The 22,517-nt window shown below is 39.7% G+C and overlaps 1 protein-coding gene and 1 pseudogene across 2 annotated transcripts; one reads left to right on the top strand and one right to left on the bottom strand.

The window, feature by feature from the left end:
• Positions 1-5,761: 5,761 nt before the first annotated feature.
• LOC309830554 (THO complex subunit 5 homolog) lies at positions 5,762-8,046 on the bottom strand (annotated as a pseudogene). Its single transcript has 2 exons — positions 7,615-8,046; positions 5,762-7,403 (listed from the first exon to the last, which is right to left on the bottom strand). The product of its transcript is annotated as a THO complex subunit 5 homolog (transcript).
• Positions 8,047-11,563: 3,517 nt separating this feature from the next.
• LOC309837865 (DBIRD complex subunit ZNF326-like) lies at positions 11,564-21,298 on the top strand (the record flags this gene model as incomplete). The annotated part of the gene is made up of 4 exons (XM_082678761.1): positions 11,564-11,696; positions 13,624-13,668; positions 21,052-21,087; positions 21,183-21,298. Exons 1-4 carry the CDS (start codon positions 11,681-11,683, stop codon positions 21,296-21,298), a joined length of 213 nt encoding a protein of 70 aa, XP_082534887.1. The 5' UTR covers positions 11,564-11,680.
• Between the last annotated feature and the right edge of the window lie 1,219 nt (positions 21,299-22,517).

Here is a 22,517-nt window from a genome sequence, read left to right as displayed (position 1 = left end):
TTCTTTTTCCGGAAGGTTGCTTCTCTCCACTTCATTTAGTTGTTTTTCTGAGGTTTTATGTTGTTCCTTCATCTGGTGCATAGTCCTCTGCCTTTTCATTTTGTCTGTCTTTCTGTGAATGCAGTTTTCATTCCACAGACTGCAGGATTATAGTTCTTCTTGCTTCTTCTGTCTGCCCTCTGATGGATGAGGCTATCTAAGAAGCTTGTGCAAACTTCCTGATGAGACGTACTGGTCAGCGCCATGGCTTTTGATGGTCAAATATGGCTTTGTTAATAGGTGCTCCAGTTCCATCCTCCAGATGTTTTCTAACAGTTGTCATGAGGGAAAATGTCTGAGTAGAGTTATAGAAGACAACCGTAGGACATGGAGTAAGACCACTTTCTCATCACTTTGTGCTTTAAAAATTAAATAAACAGTCAAATGTACTATGAACATTTTTTTCTCCTCTTTAATTTCCTGAATCAAAAAACAACAAAGAAATTAAAGGGTGTGAAAAAAAATTCCTTTTGCCTCATATCAATTGCCAAACTAAATATCATAAAATTATGACCTTTCTTCCCTTAGTAATTCATATTGGCAAGAACATAGATGAAAAGAAAACTTTGGGGAGACTGGTGTACTATGTAAATAGGAACATCCGCTACCTCTTGTGAAAGTGATGATTAATTCCTAGGGCTAGGGCACATATTTTGTTAAAACAACTAGGGCCAGATTGTGCCATCTGTATTCTCCTTCTCCCAGGCAGTTTTGGGGTAGGGAAGGGAGTAGAGGGGGAAGGATATATCTCCAGAGTTAGTAAGTTTTGTTCACTGATCCCAGCCAGGGCAGGTAGATTTCTGGAAAAAAAGCAGGGACAGACCCCTTCCCAGCTGTAATCCTCCTCTCCTCCCACTACATCCCGTCCTTCTCTCTGTGCCCCTGTTTAGAGTTCCGAAAAAGATGTGGTTGGAGGGGAGGAGATTGTAGAGAAGCACTTGGAAAATAACTATTCAAGACTCAGGGTGAGGAGTGTGTCAGAAAGCTCCTTGGATTAGACTTACTCATTTTTTAGTCTTATTGCTTCTTTTTATTAGCTGAGTGACCTTGGATAAGTACCTAAACTTCATTAGGCCTTCTTGTCCTCATCTGAAAAGTCAGGGGGTTGGGTTAGAGCTAGATGATCTCCAGTACCTTTCAAGACTTGACAACTAAAAAAAAAAAAAGACTTGACAACTATGAATCTCTTCTGTAATTCTTTGCCTCATCTAAGACAATGCACGGCAGCATGTGCTTTTTGTAGGGGTCTGCTAAAAAAGATACAAGCACCTTTCTTTTAAAATAACTCATTTTCCTACAGTCATGTGTTTGTTTAAAAACAAATACAAGAGGATTGGATTGATCATAGTAACATGCTTCTAGAAATATCTTGTGGCAGGAAGACTACTTATTTCTCCTTAAGGACTGCATATTGGCCATACTCCACATGCTTTTCACTTCTTTGAGCCAGAACTCAGCTAGTATGCTCTTAGTAAGGACGGATGAAACTGTATGAAAGGTAAAGTAAGTTTCCCTTTTAAGACAGGAGAGTAAGCCTATAGGAACCTACTTCCCCCCATGACTCCATTGAAATAGAAGTAAACAAGTATCCCCCCAAAAGTACGTGATTGGAATGGGTAGAAGCCCATGGACAGGAGATTTCAACTAATTTCTAAAGGATAAAAAGTGAAAGGGGAGGATTAATGGTTGAATTGGCAGAAAATGCCACAGGCTAGAATACACAAGATAAAGTGACAGAATCTTGAGAAAAAACAAATTCAGAACAACAAAAGTCACAGACCACATATGAAGTAAACTACAACTAGGCATGAATATAAGCAGTTAATAGACTGTAAGAAAAAGCGATCCATTAGCCCTTGATGCTAGCAATAGCCACATTTGAGAGACCCGGGGTTTATAACATTGGGTCCATGGAAAATGTCATCCTAGCATATAACACTGAACAATGCTTATATTGATCATAATAAAATACATGCAGTATATTGGCTTGCTTCCATTGTTTATTATATTGTAATAAACTTTATTTTTTAGAACAGTTTTAGATTTATAGAAAAATTATAAAGACACTACAGAGTTCCCCTATTATTAACACCTTATAATGTAAGTATCATCCATTTGTTACAATTAATGAACAAGTAATGATCTATTATCATTAACTAAAATCCATACTTTATGCAGATTTCTTTAGTTTTTATCTAATATCTTCTTCTGTTCCAAGGCCCCATCCAGGATACCACGTTACATTTAGTCATCATGTCTCCTTAGGCTCCTCTTGGCTGTAATAGTTTGTCAGACTTTCCTTATTCTTGATGACCTTAATGAGTTTGAGGAGTACTAGTCAGGTATTTTATACAATGTCCCATATTTGGGATTTGTGTGGTGTTTTTCTTATGATTAGACTGGTGTTACGGGTTTTGTAGTGAAGACCACAAAGGTCAAGTGCCGTTTTTGTCACATCAAATCAAGGGTACATACTATCAACATGACTAATCACTCTTTCTGACCTTGATAACCTGGTTGAGGTAATGTTTGCCAGGTTTCTCCAGTGTAAATTTTCCCCTTGCTCCCACCTTTTCATACTGTCCCCTTGGGAAGGAAGTATATAGGTTATTAACTTCTAAAGTCAACCTATAGATAAAGTAGGAAAGAATTTTTCATGATAGCAGTACTGAATGTAAATATTAACAATTTTGTTAGTGGTTAAATATTGCTAACAAAAAAAAAGGGAAAGGAAATGTGGAGGAACGGGAAGGGGGATCAATACCTTCATTTTATAGAGGAAATCCATAGATACACTAATAAAAAATAGAAATTTGAGTCCTTGTTCAAAAATGTAAACGTTTAGGACTTCCCTGGTGGTGCAATGGTTAAGAATCCACCTGCCAATGCAGAGGACACGGGTTCGATCTCTGGTCCGGGAAGATCCCACATGCAGCAGAGCAACTAAGCCAATGTGCCACAACTACTGAGCCTGTGCTCTAGAGCCTGCAAGCCACAACTACTGAGCCCGCGTGCCACAACTACTGAAGCCCACGCGCCTAGAGCCCGTGCTCCGCAACAAGAGAAGCCACTGCAATGAGAAGCCCGCATGCTGCAATGAAGAGTAGCCCCTGCTCGCCGCAACTAGAGAAAGCCCACGTGCAGCAATGAAGACCCAACGCAGCCTAAAATAAATAAATTTACTTAAAATAAATGTAAACGTTTAGTTCCAATGGAGGAAATAAAACACTATTACTGCTGTTAAACATTGGGAAGAGAAGAGTAGTATGAGATACATTCTGATTTTCATACTGTGAGTTGACTGACACTGACTAAAGTTGGTAATCCAAGAAGAGAGATATAGAATGCACTGGAAGTAAAGACTGAATGATCTCACTCCAGATAAAACCAGTTTTCCTCTGTAGAAGGGATTGGAGCTAACTAAGCAAGGAAAAGAGGAAAGGCTCTAGCTTTTCCCTGGAAGTTCTTTTATACTACTTGATTTATTACCATGTGCACAAATCATTTGCTTTAAAGCCAAAGATGATGTGTAGGGTGGTGTCAGGACTGATACTGGACCACCCAGTATGACCCCTTTTGACTTCAGTGATCCAAGCAAACCCATTTGCCTAAACATCATTCACACCAAACCATACTACTATGTGGTGTTTTGTTGAGGCAGGAACCTCACTTCTGAGAGAATAAAGGGGTAATCTTCTTAGGTCTTCGATTTGTAGGAAAGGCATTTAAAAAAGAGAACTCTGTTTGTAGAAATAAAGATTAGAAGATTTCAGCTGCAAAAGAGAACCTGGCTGAAAGATGCAGCAACTGTCTCTGGTTGAGAAGTATTGGCAGTCAGTGAAATCCATTGTGTGTTTCCTGTGTTTAGCATTATACATGTTTCAGTTTAAAAGCCTTTACTGTCATTAGCTAATTACCTCCCAAGGATGCAGGGTAGTTAGAGGGAATATTGGAACCAAGCCAGATTTTAGAGCTGAAAGATGTATATGCATCTGTACCAGCCCTGATTCAGGGTGTAGCTGTTATACCATTTCACACACAGGGATCGATCTGCTAATGTGTGGTTACTCAATCTATAAAGTTTTTTTTTCTAGAGTCAACATCTCCTTGAGAAATACAAGTTACTGAAACAGAAGGGAACTTATTCCAACAACATCTCTTATGGGTGTCTTGAAAATCAACATTGGTGACAGTTTTAGATTCATCATTAAATCAGAATCTCCAAAGTGAGGCCTGGATACTGGAAGTTATTAAAAGTGCCCAGATGATTCTAGAGTAGAGACAGGCTTGAGGACCACTTACTTAAGTGGAAAATAGCTGCTCCTTTCCCTACCCCTAACAGTAACTATATCTACTATGAAAATGAAATATAACATTTGGCTAAGGAGAAATTTTTATAAACACTAATTATTAATAAATATTACAGCTTGTTTTATATAAACTATATATTTTACATTATAGAAGTGCTCAAGAAATTTGGAGACTATAGGAGAACAAATAGGTATGTCTCTGTGCATATAAAAAGTCATCACACAAAGAGTCACTGTTCATGTTTTGGGATTTTTCTTTCCATTTTATTTTCATACTTTGTCTTTTAAAAAAATTATTGACATTGCTCTTGTCAGATTCCATACACAATTTCATATCCTGCTTTTCAAATATACCATTATAATAAGATTTTTCATCCTTTGATTCAGCCTTCAAAAGTTATCTCTAAAAATGAAACCTAGTGAAATGAGGCAAACAGGGAAATTTATATCCACAATTAAACCAGAATAGAAATTCAGGTACCTGTAGAGCACCAGCCCACAGGAATATGCTCCACCCTGTTTCTATTTGGAACACTCAGACCAGCAGTATCTAGAACATGTGCTCAATTTCTGCAGCCGAATTTTGACTATATTTGGTATGTGGTGCCCTCTACTGGCTTTCCCAGGATTGTGCCTTTTTTCTGTTTGTAAACTGTGTTTTAGTAAGGACTCTAAAGGGAGTTACATTGTATGTGTGCAAGTTTGAATTTTGCATGTCTGTATTTTTATTAATATGTGTAGCCTTAATGTAGAATTGAATCTATCTTAATATTGGATCTGACTGTGGGTCTGTTTCCTTTTTATTTATTCCACAAACATTTTAGAGTCTACCATGTGCCAGGCAGGGGTATTGTGCTAGGGGGCTGGAGACATAAAGATGAAATCTCCACCTTCAAGTGGCTCATTATCTATCCCAGGCAGGATAACCTACTTAACATGCCTTGGATATTCCAGCAGAAGAACCTGACTCCGTATAGATCCTTGTCCTCCTCTATCTAGGAAAATCATCCTCTTCAATGAAGCATGCAGCTTTGGGACAGACACATGTGGCAGAGCCAGGAAGAAAGAGGACACCTTTCCAGAAGGGCAGATCCACCAAATCAATTCTGGCCATCAGTGGGGTTGACAGATGTCACAGACAGCTTGCTCTCAATTTACTTAGGAAATTAAAATTTATGATGGACTATAACATACTAATAGATAAAATGAGTGGCAATAATTCAGAGGTTTAATTGAGCCCCTATAAGGGAATAAACCTCATTTTCTAGAAATGTAAACTTTATATAATATGTACCTAAGGAAGGGAGGTAATTATTACTTTTTTTTTATATGTATAACTCATTCATTTTGTTATAAAGCAGAAACTAACACACCATTGTAAAGCAACTATACTTCAATAAAGATGTAAAAAAAAAAAAAAAAAGAGCCACATGTGCGCCAGAGCAGAAAGCAGAGGCACAGCAGTTGGGTCTGGGGGGAAACAACAGGCCGAGTGGGAGGTCAGCGATGGCTGAAGAATCCTTGAGGGTGGTTATATTTAAACGGCTTCATCCTGCTGGGGCCCCTGAAAAGCCGCAGACACATTTTCTCCTGGGGAAATTCCTTGGGCCCCTCCACGCTGTCATCGTGGCTCTCCGTCTCCAGGTAGACGTCCAGCAGCACACACAGACGCTGCAGCTGGTTCGTCAAGAGCTGGTGGCCGGGCCGGGGGCCGCACAGCTCCTTGTAGCACACATTGACCTCACTCTCCACGGCCCGAATATTGTCGTCGTTGTTGTTGGTTTTCTCCCCTTTCCAGTTCAGACAGAGCTGGAAAATGGGTGGGATGGAGGAGTAGCCGGGGTTCAGCACCATGGCAGCCTGGAGCTTAGCCGTGCCCCTTTCCACAAGTGCCATATAGTAGAGATTGGTGTCCCCAGCCAGTCCCGCCTCCACGATGTCTTTGGTAAAATGTAGCTCCGTATAATCCTCATGGGCAATCGTCACCCACTTCACCAGGCGAGAGACAACCTTTGCAGGGAAGAGGTACTGGCAGTCACTGGTAACTGGCACAATGCCGTGTTCCAGGGAGGCAAACCACTTGTGGCGGGCCAGGCGGGACTGCGCCCTGGTCTTCAGCGGTTTCATGGTGGTCTCCATGTGTCTGGCGCTCAGAGAGTGGTCAGCGATCACAGTGTGCTGGGGCTGCTCTTTGGGGAAGTGGAGGCCACCCAGCTTCTGCACCCACAAATAGGGATGCCCTAAGTCAAGTATGTAGTCCCTCAAAGTCAGGATGCCAACTTTATCAAACTGATACTGATTGGCTGGATTTGGAGTTTTCTTTCCATGATCCCCAGGATACAAACAGCTCAGGACTGAGTCAGGAGACAGCAAGTCACCTGCACTGATGGGGGTGATCAGTTCTGTGGCGGTTGTCACTTTGGCTTTTACCGTCATGATGTTGAGGTTCATGAGGTAGTAGAAAGTCAGGTGCAGTTCACTGTCATCTTTGCACCTCAGGTCCAGCATGACGGACAGCGGGTGCCTCTTCAGCATCTCCTTGCGCTTGTCTTGCCCATACACAGTGGCCTGGACATAGAGGGGAGGAGGTAGGTGTCGGGCTGTCTCATACTGCTTGTGAGCTTGGTCGAAGGGCATAAAGTTACTCCTGCACCGGTAGGGAAGCCTGCATGAAGCTGTTGAGACGAGGCTGGAGGCTACTCAGGTACTCCTTCTTTACTTCAGTCTCCTTAAGGATCTTCTCCTTGTTGGACAGGCACTCTCGGTACTTCTCCACCAGGCTTTTCCGCTGCTCCAGCTCCCAGTCCAGACGTGCAAGGGTCTGCTGGTGAGGGTCTCCCATGGTGACTTCCGCCTTGCTGATATCTGGAGGAGCCTCCTCTAAGCTGACCCGATCGATTTCTTCATGATTTGACTTAAACTCCAGACATTTGGTGATCTCCTTCTGCAGGTGCATCACCTCATACAACAGGTTCTGGAGCTGCAGGTGATAGGCGTCCACTTTCTGCTCGGCCTCATGAGTCTGATCTCTTCCTTTCTTCAACCTGATGTGGGCTAATCGGTTAAGCTTTTTTTTTTTTTTTTTTTTTTTTGTGGTACGCGGACCTCTCACTGTTGTGGCCTCTCCCGTTGCGGAGCACAGGCTCCGGATGTGCAGGCTCAGCGGCCATGGCTCACGGGCCTAGCCGCTCCGCGGCATGTGGGATCTTCCCGGACCGGGGCACGAACCCGTGTCCCCTGCATCGGCAGGTGGACTCTCAACCACTGCGCCACCAGGGAAGGCCCCGGTTAAGCTTTTTTAGAGTCATGAAATGCACACAGCTCTGGATCCTCCGATCTTCGATCTCAACTGCCGCGTCCTTGTCTCCCCTGCTCCTCAGGTCCTGGATCTCGGCCATGAGCCTCTGCAACTCCTGGCACGTGTACTTGTACAGCTCATAGTCTCTGCAGGGTCCCACAGGTCCACCTCAGCCTCCTCGCTGTAGTATTTACCTTCCTGTTCAGTGTCAGAACGATTATGATTCCCTTCAGCTGAGCTCCATCACTTCAGATCACTTTGGGCTTTCGATTTTTGCTCGATTCCGATGACATGGTTGTTTGGTGAAGTCAGGAGGAAACAGCAGAGACCTCAGAGGTGGCTGTGAACATTAATGCAGGAGGTGCTCCACTGGGGCAGGCAATGAAGATGATCTGAGAGCAGGGCACACTGCACCCCGACCTGTCCCGGCCAGCGAGCCACTTCCCGCGGCTCGCGCACCATAGAGCAATTATTACGTTTTGAAAGCACTTTGCATTTTAAATTTTACCTCCATTTTGGGGGGAGGAAATGCATATGAAACTAATGGAGTTTTTCTAATCTGAGGAAGGCCTAAAACATAGAACAAAGTGAGGAATCTCTAAAGCCTTCTTGATCACTTCTTTTGGTATGCAGTTTCTTTTACCACATTATGTGCAATTATGCAAATGATAGGTTAGCAAACCCCTTCCCATGCCCCCTTTTTAACCTGAGGACCCTGATGATGATGCTGGGTCTACAAGGTTGAATCCATACACCAATAGACCCAAGCATGACTATATAATATTTATCCTGAATATGAAACCAGTTTATATAATATTGTCATCAACTATACCTCAAAAAAATTTTTTTAAAAATATGGAACCAGCAATTACTCATTATGTGTTCTTGGATGAGTAACTTTCTTTTTAATTTGTCTTACACACCCTGTTCTCTTTTATTTTCCAAGGGACTCTGCCAGTCTGGCGTTTACCAACCTTCTACCTCTTGCGAAATATGTGGAGGATGAAATGATATAAGACTTTGTACAAAACATTGGCCCCTCAGGGTAAAAATCTGAGCCTAGCAAAGTACAGACCCTGGGAGGAAGGAAAGAGACAACAATGAAGAAAAGGATGTTTGGCACATAGTTGGTGCTTATCCAATATTTGTTCCATAAGTGAATTAGGGGATGATGTGATAGTCTCTCAAGTATTATGGGGTGTCTCAGGCACTGCCATCTGCCTCTTCAAGAACACTTCCTATTTGGGAAGGAGGAAGGAAGGAGGGAAGAGACACATGTATTCTGGCTCTCCAGGCGTTTGTGCTGAGGTCAGGTTTCTTCTGGAGTTAGGAGTTCCTTGTCTGGCAGTTTTCTCTTTCAGGGGAGTAAGGTGGGGGTGTGTGTGTGTATGTGTGTGTGTGTGTGTGTGTGTGTGAGCACGTACATATGCGTGTGTGCGTGAGCACGTACATATGCGTGTGTGCACATGATACACAAATATAAATAGTGACCCAATGTTTATTTCCTTTCACTTATGCCAAGACCTGAAGACCTCAGATTACAAAATCATTCCTTTGCCTTGATAACAAGAAAAAAAGTTGAAAACCTCAGGGAGAGCTCAGTTTTAATTGTTAAACTTATGTGCTTGGCACTTAGGATACAAAGAAGACTTAGGTCTAATCTCAAAAGACTTTTAACGTGGAGAGACATAAAGCCAAACAGTATCTGATGCAAGGAAGATAGTGCTGGAGCAGAGGTTGGTCCAGGGAACTCAGAGGAGGGGCTTTTAATAGAGCCCAGGGCCCAGGGCCTTGCTATTCCAAGTCTAGTTCGACTGCCAGCAGCAACATCTCTTGGAAACTTGTGAGAAATGCAGACTCTCCGACTCCAACACAGACTGACTGAATGTGAATCATATGCTCATTAATATTTGAGAAGTACTGGTCTAGGGGGTGGGGGTGGGATGTGGGAGCGTTTTTTTTAAAGGAAATAAATTCTGAACTGTGTTTTGAGGATGAGAAGGGTTAACTAGGGAGTGTTCCAAACAGAGAGAAAAACCTAAGCAAAAGTTCAGTGACATGAAAAGCATTGGGGGCTTCCCTGGTGGCGCAGTGGTTGAGAGTCCGCCTGCCGATGCAGGGGACACGGGTTCGTGCCCCGGTCTGGGAAGATCCCACGTGCCGCGGAGCGGCTGGGCCTGTGAGCCATGGCCGCTGAGCCTGCGTCTGGAGCCTGTGCTCCGCAACGGGAGAGGTCACAACAGAGAGGCCCGCGTACCGAAAAAAAAAAAAAAAGCATTGGGGTGTTTCGGGAACTGCAAGTAGCTTAAAATTGCCAATCAAAACGGAAAGAGTAGGGGAGAGTGGAGGAGGGAGAAATGTAGGAAGATGGCAGGTCTGGCAGTGGCTAGATCCTGCTGGATGTGCTCTATGTTAAGGAGCTTTGCCTTCACCTAATCCATGATAGAGACGCATGATATGTTCAGATTTGCCTTTAGATCACCGTGGCCCTGAGGAGCCTGAGAAGGTCAAGGTGGAAAGGCAGAGAAATTACTTAGGAAGCTATGGCAATAGTTTGGGAGAGAGATAATGAGAGTCTAACTCAGGTAGTGCAGTGAGCTGGAGAGCAGGGGGCAAATTTAAGACATTTTAGGAGGTAGTAAGCAGATGAGAGACTTCAGTACGGATTGAGGATGGGAGAAGGAGAGTAGCCTGGATGAGTTGCTGGCTTCTGGCTGGGATTAGTAGTGGGTGGTTGCTCATGACGCCACTAACACAGATGAAAGAATAAAGGAGGATGAACAGGTTTGAGGAAGGAAATCATGAGTTCAGTTTTCAACATGTTCTACTCCGGTGAATAGAAAACATGTATAGGAGGAAAAAAAAAAAGAAGAAAACAATAAAAGGGTGGAGAACTGGGTGAATCAATCAGGGTGGAGAAGGAAAGTGATGAGGAAGAAACAGTGCCCTGCCCAGATTTGGGGCTACAGTAATGCAACATAGTATACCTGTGAGTTTTTCCTTAAGTCCTGTTTCTAGGGGCTGCTTTCTCGGAACTTGGTTCCCACAATTGCTTGGACCCCAAAGAAGGGCAAAGGGCTTGATTCATGATTTCCTATCCTGTGATCAACTCATTGTTAACACCATTTGCGCTATTAAAAAAATGTTTTCTAACCTGGAGTTCAAGCTGCTCCAGGGTTAGAATGACCTAACAGTTGTCTTTTTCCACATTGCCTTGTGGGTGAATGACTTTGCCCACTGTCCGCAACTCTATTTCCAAAGTGACAATAATACAATGTTAATAAGTATGTGTGTTTGCCCGTTGTTGTTCTTCCAGTTCTGGATGACTACTGCCACAAATCTTCCCTGTCTGTTAACTTTTACTTTTATTTTGCACCTTGAAACTCAGAACTTGATCATGGCCTGTCTTGGATCATACTCATAATTGTTTCCTATTTAGCAATCTGTTCTCCTCTGCTCACAGAGTTCTAAAAACGTCCTGGACTTCTGCGTCTCCACGACAGAAACTCCATAAGGATTTTAACATTTTCCGATCAGTCATCACCAGCCAATAAAAAGCAAAATGTCGGCACGTGGTATAATACATTAGTTCGGGCTGGAGGAAGGTATTCCAACCAGATCCTTTCGCTCTTGCCAGAATCAAACATGGCGGGCCGCAGCCAGACCTTCCAGAACACCCAGCTCTCTTTCCCACGACCCCGGGCAGTCTGTGTGGCTCCTTTTTTTTCCACCTTCCTTACCCCTCGTCCGCTCCTAAAGGGTCAGCACCTGGGAGCGTGACAGCAGACCTGCTTCCCGCCCCCACTCCAGGGCCCGCCCACCAGCCCGCGCCAGCCAATCGCAGGCCGCGCTGCGACGGCCGGCAGCGCCGGCCGGCCCCGCCTCCCAGCCTCGCTGTGGCCTGCGGCTCCCGGGCCGGTAGCGCCGCTCTTGGTCGCGTTTACTGGCTGTGTGTAACGGCGGGTCACGGGCGCTCTCCTTCCGCCACAGCTCAGCCCAGCGCCGCCGAGGCCGTCGGCTCCGAGCCTCCGCCATGGACTTCGAGGACGGTAAGCGCGGCCTCTGGCTGGTCGCCGCGGCGGCGGGAGGCGGGGTGGCCTGCCCCGGGGGTCTGTTTACCGTCTCAAGATGGCCGTGTGGGCTTTGTTCTGCGGGCCCGGAGGCCGCCCGCCCGCCGCGGGCCCGGTGCCCGGAGTCGGCCTCTGTGGGGACCCGCGCGCCCGATCCCCCGGCCCGGCGCCCGCTGTGGCCCGCGACCCTGGAGTTCCGCGCCGGCCTCGGTGTGGGTAAGGACGCGCCTAAAGCGCCGCGGCCTCCGGACTCGGCCCCAGACTGGTCCCCGCCCCGCTGCGTGGAAATTGCCCGGACGCTTCCAACTTCCCGGTCTCGGGCTAAGCGGCAAGCGGGCCTTCTTTGCCGCGGCTCGCACTCGCGACGTGGGCAGCGACCCAGATCGTCCTTTTAGTCAATGCCCAAACCCAGGTTACTTCTCACCAGATAGGATTTTCAGAGGCTTGTTCACGGTCGTGTGCCTGGTTGTCTTAGTTTAAGATGAGTTTAAAGGGCATCTGTAAGTGATAAGTATAAGTAGATCTCTCTCCAGAATGGAAAGTAAGGTATTTCTGGTTAGCAAACTGGGATATTTATCCACCAACAAACATTGCCTGGGCCTTAATCCCTAATTTGAAATATGTCTGTGAACCAAAGCATTTTTCTCTGGACGGTGTATGGATGGGACTTAAGTTAGTCAGAATTCTGGCACAGCATCACATGCCCTTCAAATTCAGACCTGTGCACAACCGCCTGTGTTGGACTTGCTGTTTAAATAAACCGTATTTTAGCAGTACCTTTCAGTCGTCTCTCAGGCCAGTGCTTTAAAGCATTTTCATAGGCTCACGAAGTAAAATTAATTTGGTTTTCAACTTGTCTTCAAATCTTGGCCAACTTCATAGGAACGGGTGTCAAGGTAAAATGAGTACGTAATGACAGCTTTAGGGAGACATGAGAAGGGGTGTGAATAAACTGAATTTAGTCCTGAGTAACCAGGCATTTCTAAATAAAATCAGTTCACTACCTAGTTCTAAGCCTCTAACCCAACCCCCAGAATTATCTTTGAATGTGCTGTGAGTCCGACTAAATGATCTTTTGATCTTTGATTTGATTTCATGCCACAAAGAGTTAAAGATATCAAATCTAAGTATATGAAAGGGGATTGGAATAACCTTTTTGTGGATAGTTTTAAGTTACTTTGAAACAGGAAGTTTAGATATTAACAGTAGCACACTGGTGTTTTTTTTGTTTTAGTTGGACTTTGACTAATCCTGTGTAGTGTAGTTGGATTCTGTTGTATCCAAATGACCACTCTGTTAAATTCTTTTCTTTCAGTATTTATTAGTAAAATTAACTAAAGGATTTAACAATTGCCGGATTCGTTTTGACAGAGAAATTATCAATATGATTTTTTGGTGGTGATGCCACATCCTGGGTAGATGTAGCACCACACATATATACATATATGTATATACATTTCTCAGATAAGATCTTGAAATCTTTAGAGAGCAAATTAAGTGCTAAAAGAAATATTAACTTGGAAAAAATTATATATTACATAGAATCAATTCTCAGATGTCCCTGCTTTTTGCATTATTTGATACATATTTGCCTTCCTTTTTGTTACTCCATATAAATCAGTACTGGATCCCCTTTTTTGGATGTTATTATATATCAGGTTTTATAAACTAATTTTTACATTACCATGATTTATTTGGATGATAAACTTGCCATTTGGGGAGATAGTGAAAAGAAAGGGATATGTATTTTCCCATATGAAATATTTATAATTATTTACACCCTATTTTGCAGATAATTGCATTAATGGCATTTTAAAAATTGTGTTTGTTTTTAGTAGATGGGTATATAATTTCAGATTTTTGCTAATATTGAACTAATTCCTTTCTGTTAAATGTGTCTTCATAGATTACACTCACTCTGCTTGCAGAAATACTTATCAGAGCTTTAATGGTGAGTATCCTCTTTCATTTGCTCTGAAATAAGTTAAGGGAATGCATTTCAGTTTTTCTCTTCATCCATATAAAGTACCAGTGTAAAAAGGGAATTGTGCCTTGTTTCAGGCATTGTTTGGTCTCTTCATGTATCAGCGTTAATGTTGTTATAATATATATATTATTTGAGTTAGATAATTTGGGATCAGAAAAACTTAGGGCTATTGAGATTAATTTGACTCTGTTTTATTTGAATTATGAATCCTTTAATTTATTCCAAAAGGCCCTGACTGCAACTGAGTGAGGACTTAACAAGCAGCTAGCTGAGTTATTTTTGTTGAATTAGAGGTTTTGGTATTGAGTAAAGTAGATTAAGTGGATTATTGGCTTTGTTTTATACTGCTTCTTTTGTAACATTTTGACCTTGTTTTTGAGGTCATTTGCTTTAATGTGTCCAAATGTGTTAGTATATAAAGAACTGTCTAGAGGAGCACATAAAGAAGCCTGATTGTTTATTGACATAAGAGTTGTGACTACAGAGCTAGGTAAAATCATAAGAGGTATGCAGCATACAATTGGGGTGGTGTTTTGATAGTTATTAGAGTTAAGGCTTTACCAGTCAGGATAATAACACAAAAAGAACATGGAACAATTCAAAGAGGTTAAAAAGCATTATATGAATGACACCAGGGAGTGGAATTAAATATCCTAATTGCCAGAGAAATGTAAAATTCAACTGTTGTACAGGATGTAATATATTCACTAAATAAAACTGAAGTAAATGTACTACTACGTAAAGAAGACCATGTCATTTTATGGGAATAATTAGCATTCAGTTAATTTCTATTTATCGTCTCTAAGAATTTAGAGAAACTTTGAATTTGATGTTGACTAAAAAGGTTAAACATATAGGAAGTAGTCAGTGTATATTGAGTGCTGAAAAATATATTTTCGAGCAGCAGAGTGATATAATAAAATTACCAGAAGAAGTTTAATTTGCATCCACATGTAGGTTAGATTGAAAACTGGAAAATTATCAAGAAGGCTGTTTCGTAAATTCAGTTGTAAGGATTTTAGACCTTGAACTTGGGAGGTGATGATAGTAATTTAAAAAATATTAATCTATTTCTTGAGAAAATTAGCAGAACTTTCAGGCTGCCTAGTAGTGAGTAGAAAATTGAGAAGGATGAATAAAAATGAATCCAGAATTTTAAACTGGAGTCAGTAGGACTAGTACTTTCAGCAAAGAGGTTTGGAATAATAGAAGGCCATGATCTCCAGTAGGATGTAAGAGAGAGTTGAATTTAATGCCTAAATATAGGGCTTTGAGATGCAGAATCATAGAGGGCCAGAAGTTTATTTTCTTAATGTACAGTGTTGCAAAAAGAGTTTCAGAAATTTCTGTTACTACTGTTATAACCTTCTTTTTAAAACATGCACTTTATTTTTAATTGAAGTGTAATTGACATATAACATTATATTTCAGGTGTACAACATCATGATCCCATATTTGTATACATTGTGAAATGATCACAATAAGTCTAGTTACCATCTATCACCATACATAGTTTTCCTGTAATGAGAACTTTTAAGATTTACTTTCTTAGCAACTGTCAAATATGCAATACACTATTACTAACTATAGTCACTGTGCTATACATTACATCCCCATGACTTGTTTATTTTATAACTGGAAGTTTGTACCTTCTGACTCCCTTCACCCATTTCACCCACTCCTATACCTACCCCCCTTCCCTGGCAACCACCAATCTGTTATATCCACAAGCTTGGCTTTTTTGTTTGTTTTGTTTTGATTTGATTTGGTTTTTTTAGATTCTACATATAAGTGAAATCATACAATATTTATCTTTCTTTGTCTGATTTATTTCACTTAGCATATGCCCTCAAGGTCTATCCATGTTGCAAATGGCAAGATTCCATTCTTTTTCATGGCTAAGTAATATTTCATGTATATACATACATATATATCACATCACATTATCTTATCCATTAATCTATAGATGGGCACTTGGGTTATTCCATATCTTAGCTATTGTAAATAATACTGCAGTGAAAATGGGGGTGCATATATCTTTCCAAATTAGTTTTTTACTAATGTTATGACTTATTTTTCTCTTAATTTTAGTTCCAACAGTGGTTCTCATTTAAGGGTGATTGTTAGACTTCCCTGTGGAGCTGTCTCAAAGTGTATCTGTTTAGGTCATACTCTAGTCCCCTTGAATCTTAATTTTTAGGGTAAATGGTCCCAACTATGTAGGTTTTAAAGAACTACTTTGAATGATTTTGGAATGCACCTTTAGGTAAACACCACTGCTTGACACCACTTTGAGGTCTGAGTTATCTACATTTTATAAATGAGGAACTTAATTTCAGGGATGTAATTTGACTTCAACAGATACTTATTGAGTGCTATGTATCAGATATTGTTCTTGGAGCTATCAATATAGCAGTGAACAAAATGGACAAATATTCCTGCCTTTGTGAAGTGTACAGTCTAGTGGGGTGAAATAGACAGTAAACAAGAAGTAATATATATTGTACTATTGCAATTGCTAGGAGAATAATAACACGGGGCAGGGTGTGTGTGTGTGTGTGTGTGTGTGTGTGTGTGCGCGCGTGCGCGCATGTGTTACAATTTTAAAGAGATAAGCTAGGGAAAGCCTCACTAAAAGGGTAACTTTTGAGCATAGATTTGAGGGAGGTGAGGATGCAAGCCATGAAGCTATCTAGGGGAAGAATGCTGTAGACTTTAGGAAATAAAAGGTGTGTAGTAGTTACCAGTTGAAGCCAACAATGCATTGATTGTTAGTGTTGTATTTTCCAGCGACTGAAATGAAGTAGAAGACACTGGAAAACATGTCAAGCTACAAATTTCTTGGAAGGAAGTTGTATTTCCAGTGTCTTCATATTTCCTTCTTGCTTTAAAATAATTCTTTTTATATAAATAGCAGACAAAAAAAGGGAAAGCATTTTGGGTAGAGGGAAAGCAGGAACAAAGGTAAGGCTGAGTACACTGTGCTTCAGAGAGACTTAAGAAGATGAGCTTGACTACAGCAGATGATTTTTGCTGAGTAATCTTAAAACAAGGTTAGAATAGTGAGGTGTAGCCAGAAGGCATTGAAAGTCAAAGACAATTTGCTTATATCTAGGAAGCAATAGAAAGTGAAGACCTGAAAGAGTTGAGGGTGTGAGCAACACAGATACAGAAGAAGAGCATTCCATGCAGAGGGAATAGCAGGTGCAAAAATGGATATATGCCTGTTGTAGTCTAGGAACAGCAAGGGACCTAGTATAGCTAGAGTGGAGTAAGGGGAGACCATAGATGATGAAATTAAGAGGCAATGGGGTAGATAAAGTTAAGAGGTAATGGGCAGGATTTCTCAACTTTGGCACTGTTGGCATTTTGGACTAGATAATTTTTCGTTGTTGGGGGAATGTGCTGTGCATTGTGGAATGTTTTAGCAGCATCCTTGGCCTGTGTCATTTGATGCAGGTAGCACCCACTACCCATTTTGGTGACAGCCAAAAATGTTTTCAGACATTACTAAATGTCCTCTGGGGGGCAAAATTGCCCGTGAGTAAGGGCCACTGGTGTAGGGCCTTATAGATTATCTTAAGGCTTTAGCTTTTACTTGGAGTAAGATGGGAAGCCATTGGAAAGTACTGAGCATTGAACAATTTGACTTACATTTTAACAGAATTCTTCTAGCTATTTTCTTCACAATAAACAGAAAGGGAGCAAAAGTGGAAGCAGGAAAACCAGTTGGGAGGCTGTTGCAATAATGTAGGTGAGAGATGCTGGTGGCCTGCATCATGATGCTAGTAGTGTGGAGGTGGTAAAAAGTGGTCTCATTCATGACTTAGTGTCATACAACTTGTTAGTTATTCTGATCATAAGTCAGTTGTTTTTCCATACTACTCCACAGCTCTTATCTTTTGATTTAATTATACATGAGTTTTAACATTTGTTGAGCTTATCATTTATATGATAATCAAAGCAATAGAACAGATTTGATTTAAAATATGTCCGTTTAATTTTTGAGTGAGTTACTTTCATTTAATATATTTTTTTATTCAGAAATAGTTGATGGAATACTATATGTTTCAGGTGTATAACATAGTGATTCACAATTTTTAAAGGTTATATTCCATTTATAGGTATTGTAAAATACTGGCTGTATTCCCTGTGTTGTACAGTATATCCTTGTTCTTATTTAATATTAATAGTAAAGGTATGTTTTAGTCTTACAACTTTATTTTTAAAGTGATTTTTAAATTCCTTTGGTAACCTGGAAGAATATCGTTTATATATAAATGGTCATCTTATAGAATCTATATCCCTATAATCACACTGATTATATGCAATACGTATAAAGACTTTTCCTCTTTTCCTTTTTAATTAACTGAATAGTAACAGTAGTATGAACAGTAAGCCCAAGTCATTGCTGTATAAGGGTAGCTCTATTAATTTTTGTGTACTGCACAGTGCCTGGCACAAGGTGAGTGTGCAATAAATGTTAGTAATTTATGACTGTAGTGAAATAAAAACACACAGAATCAAAAAACTGAAAGATTTAGTATCCAAAGGCAGCCTCTGCTGACTCAAAATAGAAATGAGCAGAAATAACAAAATACAAGTTTTTTTGTTTTGTGTACCTAACTGAACCTAACTCTAAAATTACATTTTAATATGAGGCCTTTAGAGGAAAGCTTTTTATTTTGAAAACTTTATTTTAATGTTGAAATTGTCCCCTATATGAGATATGAGCAAATTATATTGTATAATTACCAACTTTAAAGACAGATAACTATTTTATCAGTTTAGAACTGTGTTATCTGATATGGTAGACACTAACCACGTATGACTATTGAGCGCTTGCAGTGTGGAGAGTCTGTATTGAGGTATGCTGTCTTAGTCTTAGTATGAACTTGACTTGAAGTCTTAGTATGAACAAAAAACAATGTAAAATATCTCAGTACTTTCTGTATATTGATAAACTTTTTGTTATATTAAAATGCATTTGTATGCCTTGCACTTTGAATGGATCTTTTTACGATTTATGATCCTGTAATATCAGGCATTAGTTATTTGAAAAGTACTGGTTTATTGAGTTATTCAGATTTTCCAGATATTGACAGATTTTATTGTACAGTGTAAAAAGTCATATTCAGTAATACTAGTATCAACTTTATCAGAAAAACCTTTAAGTATTGGGAAGCTGTCAAGCTCAAGTTTTATAAAATTCTGATTTTCATGTGAGAGCTTGAATTTCATCTTTGGCAACAAATATTGTTACCTATTTTCTTTGAAGTGAGTTTCACTTCATTTTTGAGAAAGTGTCTGCCAGATGCTCAAGTCTGAAAGCCATAGTTTTTGAATGTCAGTCTTTCCTTTTAGTAAAAATAGTATTCCTTGTAAAAAGTGGCTAATTCAGTGGCTTTTCCTGGAGAGAACTATGGCACTTAATGGAACTTTATGCACTGATATGCAGCAAAATTGCTTTACATATACTTTCCATTTTACTGCGCAGAATATCATAAAGAGAGTGTACTCAAAGGTCATGATTTAATAAAATTAATAACTCCTACTGCTTCATCAAGGACATTCTTTAAGCAATGATGGCATTTTTATTATTTTTTACTGCAAGTGTGCAGTACAACTACTAGTGTGGTCTGGTGTCACTGCCTTGATTTGTGCTATAGCACCAACAGTTTTATCCACCAGTGCTTTTGCATCTTCAGTGCAAAAAAATTTTCAACACTGTGAAAAAAGGCAGATAATATCTTAGTACTATTTATAAAAATAGTTTGACCTTGTGGACCCTCTGAAGGGGTCCTGGCAACTCTCAGTAATCAACAGGCTATTGAAAACTGCTGTCCTAGGGTGCATAAAAAATTTGTGAAAAATCAGACCCTGACCACAAGTCTAGTGTACATTTAAAATGCGGCCACAGGACTTCCCTGGCAGTCCAGTTGTTAAGACTTCACGCTTCCAGGGGACACAGGTTCCATCCCTGGTTGGGGAACTAAGATCTCCATATGCTGTGTGGCGCAGCCAAAAAAAAAAAAAAAAATGAGGCCACAAATAGCAGAATACTGTATAAGGCAGAGTATCATAAATACCATGTAAGAGCTACAGAGTTTTGTAGACATTCAAAAGAAAGATGATAATCAACTGAGACAACATCAGTAAAAATGTTCTTGAAAGGATTAGTATTTGAAATGGACTTTAAAAGATTAGAAAATTTCAACAAGCTGATATTTGGGGTGGTAGAAGAGAGTGTTTCATGTAGAAGCGACAGCACGAAACTAGAGGGGTGGTTATTTATGAGACTTTAGGAAAATCATTTCATCTCTTTGGACTTTTTAGTTCCATAATCTATAAAATGAAATGATTAAATTTGATCATTTAGGTTGCTTTCAGGTTTAAAGTTGCAAGATTTTGTTATTAGGACCTGAAATCATATTTATATGATTATAATTAAAATTTAGCGTTTTTAAAAAATAAAAATTAATGTATTTGCTCCATGTATATTCTTACATTTATTAGTGCATAAAACTTGGAGAGGGTGATAAATGAAGGATCTTAAAGGACTTTATAGGAAACACATTCTGAATGGTTTTTAAATTTTTTCAATTTTATAATCATAGTAAATTCATTTTATTACCTCTTTTGTTGTATTTGTTTTTCATGTCAGAGGTTGGGATGTAAGTGGAATTACAGTGTAATAAAATATACTTAAGTGCCTCGATTGTATCATAATTTTTTTAGTGTCTGTATTGCTAGAATTCACATTCATTCCCTTTATTCAAAGTATTTGAGGATTTAAATATTTATAGGCACAGTACCACAGATTGGCCCTACTCTGATTTTACTTTTTAAAGATACCTATTTCAGTTACTGTATGAACTAATTTCAATTGGGCTAATTTAAAATGTGGCTGCTTCTGAGTTTTTAGACATTTTGAGAGGAGTTAGATGTAGAAGACTATACTTGTAACAAAAATTTTTCCTTTTGATGTTATTAAATACTGACTTTTCTTAAGAATAGGAATTATTAATTATGTACCATGTAGCACCTAACACAGGGCCTGATGGTAGTACCCTAGTCAAATAAACATTGGCTATATTGAAGATAATTTTAATATAGAACTTTTTAGTTGATAATGTTTTTCTTTGAAAAATTAGGTTTCATTAGCAAATCTGATTTTTCAGTAGATTATAATCTGTGTGTTTTTTCCTTCAGTGTCTGTTGTGACTTTAGCTTAAATGTTAATGATGAATTATCATCTCAGATGATTGATATGAATATCTTGTGTTTTATGCAAAGATTCCTGAAGAGAATGGTGTCTTACTGACCTTTTGCTATTGACTCTTTTAGGAATGGATCGTGATTATGGCCCCGGATCTTATGGAGGTCTGACATTCAAGGATATTTATCTAAAAATACTTCTTTTGAGTGCCAGTAAAGGTGAGCGTCATTTAATTTTTTTCTTTTTAAACTCTTTGTAGGGATGGATCGTGACTATGGCCATGGATCCTGTGGGGGTCAAAGATCCATGGACTCCTACCTAAACCAGTCATATGGCATGGACAGTCACAGTGGTGGTGGTGGGGGTAGCAGGTAAATTGCTTCATCACTTGGCCAAATAATTAGATGACTGTAAGATTCTGGATATTCTAATTTCCTATTCCTTAGGCATGTGGCGCTACTTGAACTTTGCTATTTAGAATCACCTTAAATGTTGAAAGGTGTTAATGGTTCTAAAAATTATCTCAGCATCACTGGCAGACATTAGGAAAATCTCAGGAAAACCTTTATCATTTCATTATAATAGAGTAAGATTTTCTGTCTTTAGCAGTGAGCATTTTTTTTTCTTCTTTTACTTTTAACTGCTTATCAATCAGAATGTCCTGAACAAATGATATAAAAATGTTATTGGAAATATTATTTGTGAAGCTTTTTCTTATGAATTTCCAAAAATCTTTACTACGGTGGGGTACTCTATAAAGCAGCAAAGCAGTCTTTGACTAGAATGGGTTTAACTGAACCAGTCTAGCAACATTCAGTTTCTAAGAAACATTTAAAATAGTTATTCTTTTAATTTTAAAGTAAGTTACAAGGCATATTGTAATAATAAAAGTGTTCTTTAAATCATGTCTAGATTATTTATTGGCAGGTACTGCTTATACCAGAAACACTTGTGCTCTAGACTAGGAACATTATATTAAAGCCATGAGTATGATACCTTTTCTTATTTTAATGCAGTAGAATTTAGGTTGTACTTACGTTTCACTGTCAATGCTGTGTAAAGCTTAAACCTAGTTGAACTCCTACAGGCTTTAGGGTTGACCACATTTCAGGTCAAGGGGGGTCTACTTTTTGAGGCACAAAGATTCCTACTAGATATAAGTAAAACTAGTTAGGAAACATTAGAAAGTATTGTCCTTCTTCATAAATTGAAGGATCTGGATTCCTTAAGGATGGACTGAATGATGCTTACTTTTCTTTTTTCTGCTTCAAGTGTGCCATTATGGTTTATAGTAGAGAAAAATCAAGAAAATAGTTACAACAATTTTACTTACGTGATAGATGTTTTGAAAAATGTAGTTGAAAAGAGGAATAATTTTTATATGGTTACTAGGATTCAGAAGTAAATAGTACCTTCTATTTAGTGATCTGTAAATAATTGAAGTAATGTAACACATTTAAATGTTTTACCATATCTCTTCCTGCCCTATTACATTGTAAATGTAATGTGCGTAAACTATGTAGATGTTATCATTTATCTCGTGTAATTGTGGGCCTTTATAAAACTATGTTGTAAGATAAGCGACTTCTGTAAT

This window comes from Grampus griseus (assembly GCF_964374135.1).
Source record: "Grampus griseus genome assembly, chromosome: 1".
Classification (NCBI taxonomy): Eukaryota; Metazoa; Chordata; class Mammalia; order Artiodactyla; family Delphinidae; genus Grampus; species Grampus griseus.
This window is presented reverse-complemented; position numbering and strand designations above follow the sequence as displayed.